At 44.7% G+C, this 12998-nt stretch overlaps 1 protein-coding gene across 9 annotated transcripts in view; it reads right to left on the bottom strand.

The window, feature by feature from the left end:
- Positions 1-12998, bottom strand: part of LOC139243687 (LIM domain-binding protein 2) — a 776895-nt gene that overhangs the window by 62456 nt on the left and 701441 nt on the right. For 6 of the 9 annotated variants that reach the window (XM_070870836.1, XM_070870833.1, XM_070870835.1 and 3 more), the window contains one exon: positions 1709-1825. The exons of the other annotated variants lie outside the window; for them this stretch is intronic. In XM_070870836.1, the coding sequence (XP_070726937.1) occupies positions 1709-1825 (117 nt within the window). The remainder of the gene's footprint in view (positions 1-1708; positions 1826-12998) is intronic. 9 annotated transcript variants of the gene reach the window in all.

Below are 12998 nucleotides of genomic sequence, written 5' to 3'. Positions count from 1 at the left end.
TATTGGCCTTCAGTCCCATCAATTTCCCCAACACAATTTCCCGACTAATAAGGATTTCCCTCAGTTCCTCCTTCTTACTAGACCCTCTGACCCCTTTTATATCCGGAAGGTTGTTTGTATCCTCCTTAGTGAATACCGAACCAAAGTACTTGTTCAATTGGTCTGCCATTTCTTTGTTCCCCGTTATAACTTCCCCTGATTCTGACTGCAGGGGACCCACGTTTGTCTTTACTAACCTTTTTCTCTTCACAAATCTATAGAAGCTTTTGCATACCGTCTTAATGTTCCCTGCAAGCTTCCTCTCGTACTCTATTTTCCCTCAGATAATTCAATCAGTTAAGACTTCACTTTTCTCAGTGGTAATTTAGGTCAGTGGTCAAAATGGTGGTATTGATGAATTTACCTCTGGTGGTAATTTTCGGTGGAATTTTGGTGTTGCACACTTAATGACATCATAAAAAGAAAAAAAAATTGGTGGTATTTTCTTACCACCGGTGCAAAATTACTAATGAATTTAACACCTTTGGTATTTCAGTGCTAAATTATGAAATCGGTGCTATTTCAGTGGTAATCTGCGATGAATTTACCATCGGTGGTATTTTCAGTGGTGAATGGGTGGTAAGTCGGTGGTAAATGATCGAAAATAATGATGAAAATCCAGCGACATGTGTTGATTACACTTTGTGCAAAGAATAACTTGGTGATATCACTCCTACATATTTCTTTTATTAGTTAGAATCTGTGCTGCTCGCGCAATTTACATTTAAGTAATTTTGAAGTTCACTTTTCCAAACTGTTTACTATCCTATATATCTCCCCGACACCTTCTTTCAAGGCTGAAAAGGCCATGTTCCTCCAGGCTTTACTTATACTCAGACCTCCAAAACTATAGATTCAGCCTGTTGGCTCTTGTCTGTACTGCTTCCAGTACCTCGATGTCTCTCATTTCTCAATGACCAGAACTGGATACAGTGCTCAAGGTGCGGCTTGATCAGAGCACAGTACAGTTTGATTATGACTTCTTCTGAATTATATTCTACAGTTTGGGCGACATAGTATACCATTTTGTTGGATCTGTTGATTGCTGATCTGCATTGGTTGGACATATTGAGTGTTTTTCTTTGATTTCATCTTTGTTTCAACACCTTTCACAAACTATGCATGTTACCCAATTTCTCTTATGTGCAATACTTTGCATTTATCTACATTAAATTTCACCTCTAAGATACCGCTAACATAACAGTCGCTCATTCAACCCATCATATGTGTCTACAAATACATATTTTTTTAAGTGACCCACAAAAGAAAAACACAGACTTACCCACTCATCTTCCTGTTACACAACTAGGCCTGACCAGCTAAGATCCAACTTGAGCAACCCATGCAAGAAAGGGCACAAGCAATTGAAGCCTGATTATTCCCTCTTTTGATTGGTAGCCTTCTGCCACTCCATGGAGGAAAATAACATGCTAACAGTGTGTGCCCAGACTCCATGCCACCCCAACTGTTCCCAAGCCCCATGCTCACCTCCACCTCACCAACCTGGGACCATCAGACACTGTATTGGGAGCCTCAGGCCCAGCCTCATTCTTAGCAGCCTTTTGCTGTTTCCCACCCACTGAAATTACCAGGGTACCAACTGTCAGACATTGGCCTGCACATTCTCTCCTGGCGTCAGAACTAGCCCTTCTGGTGGTTTCATACTCACCGCATCTCCTCCGTTCCCCGAACCTGAACGTGGGCCCACCTCTGCTCCACTCCCTGAGCCCACCTCTGCTCCGCTCTCTCCTGGACAGTTTGTGTTTACAACATTGGGATCATTCATCTATTGGGTATTTATATAACAATTTATATTAGAATCATAATTTGTTGGATATTTAAATATATAATAATTTTATAATATTTATTTATTGGGTGTTTATATAATTTTATAATCTATTACTATTATTCTACTGGGTATAATATTACATGTTATAATATTGAATTTGCTTGGATTTTGGTAATTGTATAAAACACTGGTTAGGCTGCAACTGGAGTACTGTGTGCAGTTCTGGTCACCACATTACAGGAAAGATGTGATTGCACTGGAAAGGGTGCAGAGGAGATTTACAAAAATGTTGCCTGGGCTGGAGTTTTGACTATGAGGAAAGATTGGCGATGCTAGATCTGTTTTCTTTGGAACAGAGGAGGCTGAGGGGAGACCTGATTGAGGTGTATAAAATTATGAGGGGCCTGGATAGAGAGGATAGAAAGGACCTGTTTCCCTTGGCAGAGGGGTCAACAACCAGGGAACATAGATTTAAAATAATTGGTGGGAGGTATAGAGGAGATATGAGGGGAAATTTCTTTTCCCAGAGGGTGGTGGGGGCCTGGAACTCACTGCCTGAAAGGGTGGTAGAGGCAGAAAGCCTCACCACATTTAAAAAATACTTGGATGTGCACTTAAAGTGCTGTAACCTGCAGGGCTACGGACCAAAAGCTGGAAAGTGGGATTTGGCTGGATAACTCTTGATCGGCTGGCGCGGACACGATGGGCCGAAATGGCTTCCTTTCGTGCTGTAGATTTCTATGATTCTAACCCTCCCAGGTCGCCATGATAAAGGAGTGGGAACGGAGATAATGCAATAGACATAAAATGAAAAAAAAGGAAAAGAAGTGTGAGAGACATAGAGTGCTAGACATAGAGGAGAAGATATAAAAAGACAAAGAGAGAGAGAGACACATAAGAAGTCAGAAAGTGTATGTGAGGCATGCAGAAGAGAAGACAACAAGGAAGAAGAGACTTGCACAAAAGCGACAGAGTGAGAAAAACAAGAGATGTGAACAGCACAGATATAGAGAAAGTATGTGACGAGATATACTTGATGAAAACAGAAAGAGTGGAAATCAAACATAAAGACACAGAGAAAGTGATACACAATGAATTAGAGAATGGGAGACAAGCAAAGAAACAGATGCAAGTTAGCAACAGCCAAGCCTTAGGGATCCTTTAGGGCCCCTTTCACGACCACCGGACATCCCAAAGCGCTTTACAGCCAATGAAGTACTTTTGAAGTGTAGTCACTGTTGTAATGCAGGACTGTACACAGGGTTACTGCTGGAATTTAACCGGTTTGAACCATGCAGCCTACGAGCACACACTACTGGTCGCTTTCCCGCTGCTTGTTCAGGCAGGACCACCCTATCTGTTCAGGCACTGGTTTGTAGGATTAACTGGAACAGAGTCGGAAGAATATCAGGACCCAGTAAGATTACATCCCCAACAGTGCCTTGGAGCAGATTCAGTTTACTGAGTCTATAACAGAGAGTTGAGTTGGTTTTGAACTTCCAGTGCCAGGTGTGTCATTTTGGAACAAACTCAATCTCAAAGGGGGACCAGTTGACCGTTAGACAACTGATATGCGTGAGGGTTTGTATCCTAAGTATAAGGACAGCAGTACCATGGTGAGTAACATGGTGAGCAGTACAACTCACCATAAAATGTCTGAGTGTATTGCTACCAGACTCCCGAGCACAGCATGGACACACATCATTCCACAGTGAATGGTGTTTTCACCATTTGGACATGCAAAGCTTCAACAGCATACACGTGCTTGTCCACAACGGAACCCTGGGAATACAAGTGTGTATTCATAGACCCAGTTTCTTGGTAATGTCCTCCAGCAGCTCTCTGTATTAGCCAGCTGATAAACAGCAATCTTAACATTTTACTCTGCTTCCTCCAGGATGTAACAGCAGAGGTACAAGCATGCACAAAGAATTGGGTGGGGAACATGAGAGACAATACCAGGATTTAGATCAAGGAAAAGGAGAGTGCATAACCCATGGCAAAAGTCAATGACCCCTCCCGCTTCCCCCATTTCAACAGTAGAAGCCTAAGGCTGAATGATAACCTGTGGCTTCCTTCCAATAAACACATTTTACACACAATGTTATGCGAGTGAATAATTTACATACATTATGCTATTTTTTTAATTTGCATTATAGAATGAGAGCCTGACCAAAAGAATACAACAGGTGATCTGCTGAGTCCTAATGGTGCTGATTGTGAGGTGGGGGCGGGGGGAGGCGAGGAAGAGTGGGGACTAAAAGGGTTGGAATTGTAAGAATTAGTGAGGCCTTACTTCTGAGTCCATGATGATTTCTTGTAATTAGCTTTAAAATTACTGCTCAGATCTAACAATCATGCTGTATTGCCAATTTCTATTGATTCTGGTGATACACAAGATGTTATTCCGCTGCTTGTATGACAGAGGTAGAGTTATATTTGTGACAGTTAAGTCCAGTGCTGAGGTGATGTAATGCGATGAAAGAACAAAGTGACATTGATACAATCACACCAAACTATTGTGATTTGCAGATATAATATTGTTTCCTGCAGTAAATGATCAGATAACCCATTATCTAATAATAAATTAAATGTTACTTCCCTTTATACAGATAGCAGGTGTAGAGAATAATATCCCCGCCATCAATGGGGAGGCGGGAGGGTGCAGGTGAGATGGAAAATGGCCAAAGAACCTGGCAATGTCAGGTTCGCGGAGATCCTGCTGATCGTAATGGCAGGACCTCAATAACATCATGTAGTTACATCTTATGCCCAGCAGCTGGCCAACTGAACAGGCTGGCCAGTGGACGAGAGGGAACAACAGCGCAGCCGGGGACCCTTGGGTTTATAACACTGGGATTTGGGAAGGTCAGAAATCAGGGCTGGGAGGTTGGCAATTAGGAGGGAGAGGCCTGTAATCGTGAGGGCTGGGGAAGCTGGCGATCGTGGCTGAGGTAGGGGTGAGGGGAAGGCTGGTGATTGGGGCTGGAAGGCAGGGGAGAAGGCTGATGATCAGGGCTGGGGGGGGAGGTGGGGGGAGGGAGGGAATGGGGAAGCTGCCGATTGGAGCCGGGGGGGGAGGGGGGAATCTGCCAATCAGGGCTGGGGGCTGGAAAAGGCTGGCGATCGGGGAGGGGAGGGGGGAAGGAGGTTTTGTGATCGGGGCTGGCAGGATGGGGGCGGGCTGGTGATGGGGGCTTGGGGGAGGGGGAGTGAGGCTGCCGATCGGGGCTGGGGGGGTGAGGGGAGAGGAGGAAAGGGCTGGCAATCGGGGCTGGAAGAAGGTTCCTCCTGGCCCACAAGGTGTGCTGACGCGCTGGTTGCCACGTTTCTTACATTACAGGTACGCGTCCAAAATCCGGTATCCTTGGGACGGAGTCCATTCCGGTTTTTGGGTTTTTCCGGATTTCAGACAAGAAAATCAATAGTCTGAAATCCGGAATCCTCGACCGAATCCGTGTTGGGGTTTGAGCGGCAAGGTCTGAAATCCAGCAATATCCAAAATCCGGCACGGATTCAGTCAAGGATTTCAGATTTCAGACTTGATTTTCTTGTCTGAAATCCGGAATCCTCGATCAAATCCATGCCGGATTTTGGCTTTTGCCTCAAAATGTCCGGTTTTCGGACAATAATTCCAGATTTGGGACGACTCCATCAGCTATTCGCAAAATGTCCAGTTTACAGACAATTACGGTTTTTGGAGTTCCGGATTCAGGACATTGCACCTGTATAAGTGACTAGACTTCAAAAGTACTTAATTGGCTGTAAAGCACTTTGGGATGTCCGGTGGTCATGAACGGCGCTTTATATTGCAAGTCTTTCTTTTTGAAACAACCACTTACCATGAAAAGCCGGTAGCTCCGGCCTCCGTTTCAGTGCCAGTTTTCCCAATCCCTGGGAAACCCGTGCAGCAACAGTAAATTTAAAATAGGTTTCCCAATTGAAAGTGGGAGTCCGATTTAACTATCTTACCTAAGTGTCCCACCTCCCCACGATGAAACACTTGGGCGCCCTGATATTTTCCACCATAAAAATGGCGGCAGGCATGTACGCGACAGGTTGAGGGTCGCGTTCCATGCATTTCACTTTTTAACCCCCACCTGACCCTCTCCCGCCAATTGTGGGGTGGGAAAGCGGGAGGAGATTAATATTGAGGCCAATGTGTCTTTAAACAGGCTACAAGAGAAAAAACATTAATTGGTGTTTTCCAGTACATGGATGTGACTTTCATGTGATCTGGATTATTTGACATGAGCAACATGGCTTCACAATGCCAAGAAGGGTATGGCCCTGATCTGATGTTTTGCTATCTCTTCACAGGGCATAAGTATTCAAGGGAAAATATGTTACCAATTATTATTGGATTTAATAGTTTTATATTTGCAATTCATGTCCACTGGATTGCAAGATTGCAAAAACTCATTTTACTCCTGACACATGGCAAGCTGTGATAGGAAATGGTAATGCTCTGGGTGGAGTATTGCCTTAGAATCATAACAGCACAGAAGAAGGCTATTCGACCTGTTGAGCCCGTGCCGACTCTCAGCTAGTCCCACTCCCCTGCCCTTTCCCTGTAGTCCTGCAATATATTTTCCTTAAGATACTTATCCAACTTCCTTTTGAAAGATAAGATTGAATCTGCCTCCACCACCCTTTCCAGCAGTGCATTCCAGATCCCAATCACTCGCTACGTAAAAGTTTTTTCTTGTATCGCCTTTGGTTCTTTTGCCAATCACCTTAAATCTGTGTCCTCTGGTTCTTGACCCTTCTGTCAATGGGAACAGTTTCTCTCTATCTACTCTGTCCAGACCCCTCATGATTTTGAACACCTCTATCAAAATCTCCTCTCAATCTTCTCTGCTCCAAGGAGAATAATCCCAGCTTCTCCAGTCTATCAGTGTAACTGATGTCCCTCATTCCTGGAATAATTCTCATAAATCTTTTCTACACCTTCAAGGCCTTCACAACCTTCCTAAAGTGTGATGCCTAGAATTGGACACAGTACTCCAGTTGGAGCCTAACCAGTGTTTTATACAGGTTCATCATAATTTCCAACTTTTGTACTCTATACATCTATTCATGAAGCCCAAGATTCGATAAGCCTTTTTAACTGCTTTCTCAACCTGCCCTGCCAACTTCAATGATCTGTGCACACACTTCCCAGGTCCCTCTGTTCGTTCAACCCCTTTAGGATTGTACCACTTCGTTTATATGACCTCTCCTCATTATTTCTACCAAAATGTATCACTTCACACTTTTCTGCGTTAAATTTTATCTGCCACGTGTCCGCCCATTTCACCAGCCTGTTTATGTCTTCCTGAAGTCTATCATCTCTCCTCCCCACTGTTCACTATACTTCAAAGTTTTTTGTCGTCTGCAAATTTTTAAATTGTGCCCTGTACACCCACATCCAAATAATTTATATCAAGAAAAGAAGTGGTCCTGGAACCGACCCCTGGGGAACACCATTCAGTCCGAAAAACAACCGTTCACCACTACTCTGTGCTAACTGTCACTTAGCCAATTTTGTATCCATGCTGCCACTGTCCCTTTTATTCCATGGACTTCAACTTTGCTGGCAAGCCTATTATGTGGCACTTTGTCGAATGCCTTTTGAAAATCTCTCTTATTGATATCTTGATGCAAACCATGATATCTATAAAGTACTATGTAGACAACCACAAATGTTAGGACAAATTTGGTTATTGTAGCTATTTGGATTATTCAAATTCGAATGCTCAAAATAAAGAAACAGTTAAATTGTTATTCACAATGGAACGGACATTAAGGAAAAAAATACAGCTGAATCACCATGCACAGATACCTCAACAGATCACCACTGATTGAGGCAACATGCAGTGACCCCAACAGCTCACCACTGACAGATACATCAAGCACAGATACTCCAGCGACACACATACTCCAGCAGTCACTATGATATCATGAGCAATTAGCCCACTGGATCACAACTTGCTCAGGCACCAGTGATTTTCCAGGGTTTAGAAACATAGAAACATAGAAAATAGGTGCAGGAATAGGCCATTCAGCCCTTAGAACCTGCACCACCATTCAATATCATGGCTGATCATTCACCTCAGAACCCCTTTCCTGCTTTCTCTCCATACCCATTAATCCCTTTAGCCGTAAGGGCCATTTCTGACTCCCTCTTGAATATATGCAACGAACTGGCATCAACAACTCTCTGAGGTAGGGAATTCCACAGGTTAACAACTCACTGAATGAAGAAGTTTCTCCTCCTCTCAGTCCTAAATGGCTTACCTCTTATCCTTAGACTATGTCCTCTGGTTCTGGACTTCTCCAACATCGGGCACATTCTTCCTGCATCTAACCTGTCCAATCCTGTCAAAATTTTATATGTTTCTATGAGATCCCCTCTCATCCTTCTAAACTCCAGTGAATACAGGCCCAGTCGATCCAGTCTCTCCTCATATGTCAATCCTGCCATCCTGGGAATCAGTCTGGTGAACCTTCACTGCACTCCCTCAATTGCAAGAATGTCCTTCCTCGGATTAAGAGACCAAAACTGAACACAATATTCCAGGTGAGGCCCCACCAAGGCCCTGTACAACTGCAGTAAGATCTCCCTGCTCCTATACTCAAATCCCCAAGCTTATAAAGGCCAGCATATCACATGCCTTCTTCACCGCCTGCTGTACCTGCATGCCAACTTTCAATGACTGATGTACCATGACACCCAGGTCTCGTTGCACCTCCCCTTTTCCTAATCTGCCACCATTCAGATAATATTCTGCCCTCGTGTTTTTGCCACCAAAGTGGATAACCTCACATTTATCCACATTATACTGCATCTGCCAGGCGTTTGCCTACACACCTAACTTGTCCATGTCACCTTGCAGCCTCTTAGCATCCTCCTCGCAGCTCAGACCGCCACCCAGCTTAGTGTCATCTGCAAACTTGGAGATATTACACTCAATTCCTTCATCTAAATCATTAATGTATAATGTAAATAGCTGGGGTTCCAGCACTGAGCCCTACGGCACTCCACTAGTCACTGCCTGCCATTCTGAAAAGGACCCGTTTATCCCTACTCTCTGCTTCCTGTCTGCCAACCAGTTCTCTATCCACGTCAGTACATTACCCCCAATACCATGTGCTTTAAATTTTGCACACCAATCTCTTGTGTGGGACCTTGTCAAATACACCACATCCACTGGTTCTCCCTTGTCCACTCTACTAGTTACATCCTCAAAAAATTCTAGAAGATTTGTCAAGCATGATTTCCCTTTCTAAATCCATGCTGATCCTGTCACTGCTTTCCAAATGCGCTGCTATTTCATCTTTAATAATTGATTCCAACATTTTCCCCACTACTGATGTCAGGCTAACCAGTCTATAATTACCCGTTTTCTCTCTCCCTCCTTTTTTAAAAAAATGGTGTTACATTAGCTACCTTCCAGTCCATAGGAACTGATCCAGAGTTGATAGACTGTTGGAAAATGATCACCAATGCATCCACTATTTCTAGAGCCATTTCTTTAAGTACTCTGGGATGCAGACTATCAGGCCCCGGGGATTTATCAGCCTTCAATCCCATCAATTTCCCTAACACAATTTCCCGCCTAATAAAGATATCCTTCAGTTCCTCCTTCTCACTAGACCCTCGGTCCCCTAGTATTTCTGGAAGGTTATTTGTGTCTTCCTTCGTGAAGACAGTATCAAAGTATTTGTTCAACTGGTCTGCCATTTTTTTGTTCCCCATTATAAATTCACCTGAATCTGACTGCAAGGGACCTACGTTTGTCTTCACTAATCTTTTTCTCTTCACACAAGAAGCTTTTGCAGTCAGTTTATATGCTCCCAGCAAGCTTCCTCTCAAACTCTATTTTCCCCCTCCTAATTAAACTCTTTGTCCTCCTCTGCTGAATTCTAAATTTCTCCAGTCCTCAGGTTTGCTGCTTTTTCTGGCCAATTTATAAGCCTCTTCCTTGGATTTAACGCTATCCTTAATTTCCTTCGTTAGCCACAGTTGAACCATCTTCCCCGTTTTATTTTTACTCCAGACAGGAATGTACAGTTGTTGAAGTTCATCCATGTGATCTTTAAATGTTTGCCATTGCCTATTCACTGTCAACCCTTTAAGTATCATTCGCCAGTCTATACTAACCAATTCACGTCTCATACCATCGAAGTTACCTTTCCTTAAGTTCAGGACCCTATTCATAGAAATAAAGAAAGACTAGCAATTATATAGCGCCTTTCACAACTACCAAACGTCTCAAAGCGCTTTGCAGCCAATGAAGTACTTTTTGGGGTGTTGTCACTATTGTAATGTAGGAAACGTGGCAGCCAGTTTGCTCACAAGCTCCCACAAACAGCAACGTGATAATGACCAGATAATTTGTTTTTGTTATGCTAATTAAGGGATTGGCCAGGACACCGAGGATAACTTCCAGGCTCTTCGAAATAGTACCATGGGATCTTTCATGTCCACCTGAGAGCAGATGGGGCCTCGGTTTAATGTCTCATCTGAAAGGCGGCGCCTCCGACAGTGCAGCACTCCCTCAGCACTGCACTGGAATGTCAGCCTAGATTTTTATGCTCGTGTCTCTGGAGTAGGACTTGAACCCACATCCTTCTGACTCAGTGGCGAGAGTGCACTAGTGTCAGATTATGAATGCAGCTCGTTCAATGGGTAGAAATCATCAATCATTTGCAGCCCAGCTTTTACCAGCCTTCTAAATTTTGTGATTGTCGTATTTTAAAATAGAACTAATCTCTAAGCCTTTACTTGTAGTTTTAAGGAGAGCAATGCTGTATTCTGAATGACTCTATAAATTTGTTGGGCCACTACAAAGGTTTGAATTTTCCTAACCTGTGGACAATTCCTTGCAAACAGAAGAGATTTCAGGCAGTTTTTTCTGTTTCCAGCTCAGTTACGTTCTGCTTCACTACTTCAGCTAATCTGAAACCACCAGAAGTACTACTTTGAGGAAAACCTCCTCGACAGTACAAGCATGAGCAATAACAGGTTTATCTCTCTCAAAGGGGTACTTTCTAACGACTTACTCCAACTGTTTAACGGATTATATTACTATCATTTGGACAACAACCAGTTCCAAGTAGTTTTTCTTTATATTAATTTTTGGGATGTGGATGTTGCTGTCTGGGAAAAGGTGGTAGTAGACCTATTTCTTGAACTGCTGCCGTCTGTGTAGTGCTTCAACAATGCTGTTTGGTAAGGAGTTCCAGGATTTTGACAAAGCAACAATGAAAGAATGGTGATATATATCCAAGGCAGGATGGTGTGACTTGGAGGGGATCTTGGAGTTAATGGTGTTCCCATACATTTACTGCCCTTGTCGTTCTTGGTGGTGGAACTCACAGATTAATGAAGCTCTGCTGAAGCAACTTTGCCTGCTTGCTACAGTGCATCATGCAGATACAACAGACTGCTATCATGGTGCACCGGTGGTGGATGTTTGAGCTAGTGGATAGGGTGCCAATGAAGCAGATTGGTTTGTCCCAGATGGCGTTGGGCTTCTCAAATGCTGTTGTACCTACGCCCATCTAAGAACATAAGAAATAGGAGCAGGAGTAGGCCATTTGGCCCCTCGAGCCTGCTCCACCATTTAATAAGATCATGCCCTTCTTCGACCTTACAAAAGCCTTTGACACTGTCAACCGCGAGGGTCTATGGTCCTCCTCCATTTTGGATGCCCTCAAAAGTTCGTCATCATCCTCTGCCTGCTGCACGACGACATGCAGGCCGTGATCCTTACCAATGGATCCATCACAGACCCAATCCACGTCCAGACCGGGGTCAAACAAGGCTGCGTTATCGCACCAACCCTCTTCTCAATCTTCCTCGCTGCCATGCTCCACCTCACAGTCAACAAGCTCCCCACTGGAGTGGAACTAAACTACAGAACCAGTGGGAACCTGTTCAACCTTTGCCATCTCCAGGCCAGGTCCAAGGCTACCCCAACCTCTGTCGTCGAGCTACAGTACGCAGACGACGCCTGCGTCTGCGCATGTACAGAGGTTGAACTCCAGGACATAGTCAACGTATTTACTGAGGCGTACGAAAGCATGGGCCTGACGCTAAACATCCATAAGACGAAGGTCCTCCACCAGCCAGTCCTCACCGCACAGCACTGCCCCCCCAGTCATCAAGATCCACGGCGCGGCCCTAGACAACGTGAACCACATCCCATATCTCGGGAGCCTCCTATCAACAAGGGCAGGCATTGACGACGAGATTCAACACTGCCTCCAGTGCATCAGTGCAGCCTTCGGCAGTCTGAGGAAAAGAGTGTTTGAAGACCAGGCCCTCAAAACTGCCACCAAGCTCATGGTCTACAGGGCTGTAGTAATAACCGCCCTCCTGTATGGCTCAGAGACATAGACCATGTACAGTAAACACCTCAAGTCGCTGGAGAAATACCACCAACGATGTCCTACAAATCCCCTGGGAGGACAGGTGCACCAACTTTAGTGTCCTCGTCCAGGCCAACATCCCCAGCATTGAAGCACTGAGCACATTTGATCAGCTCCGCTGGGCAGGCCACATTGTTCGCATGTCAGACACAAGACGCCCAAAGCAAGTGCTCTACTCAGAACTCCTTCACTGCAAACGAGCCAAAGGTGGGCAGCGGAAATGTTACAAGGTCACCCCCAAAGCCTCCCTGATAAAGTGCGGCAGCCCCACTGACACCTGGGAGTCCCTGGACAAAGATCCCCCTAAGTGGAGGAAGTGCATCCGGAAGGGCGCTGAGCACCTCGAGTCTCATCGCCGAGAGCATGCAGAAATCAAGCGCATGCAGTGGAAAGAGTGTGCGGCAAACCAGTCCCACCCACCCCTTCCCTCAACGACTATCTGTCCCACCTGTGACAGAATCTGTGGCTCTCGTATTGGACTGTTCAGCCACCAAAGCACTCACTTCAGGAGTGGAAGCAAGTCTTCCTCAATTCCGAGGGACTGTCTATGATGATGATGATTGATCTGAGCCTGGCCTGGACTCCCCTATCGTTCAAAAATCCTTAAATACATTCAATGACCCAGTAACCCTGAAATCTGTTAAGGATCAACTGTTGGTCAATCTCCTTCCTGCTCTGGTTCATAACAACACCCTTCGAGTAAGCACGAGACACTTGATTGTGGAATATACGGAACAGGCTTTATTCATAT

This window comes from Pristiophorus japonicus, chromosome 2, assembly GCF_044704955.1.
Source record: "Pristiophorus japonicus isolate sPriJap1 chromosome 2, sPriJap1.hap1, whole genome shotgun sequence".
Classification (NCBI taxonomy): Eukaryota; Metazoa; Chordata; class Chondrichthyes; family Pristiophoridae; genus Pristiophorus; species Pristiophorus japonicus.
The sequence above is the reverse complement of the archived record's forward strand: the minus strand, read 5'-3'. Positions and strand labels throughout refer to the sequence as shown.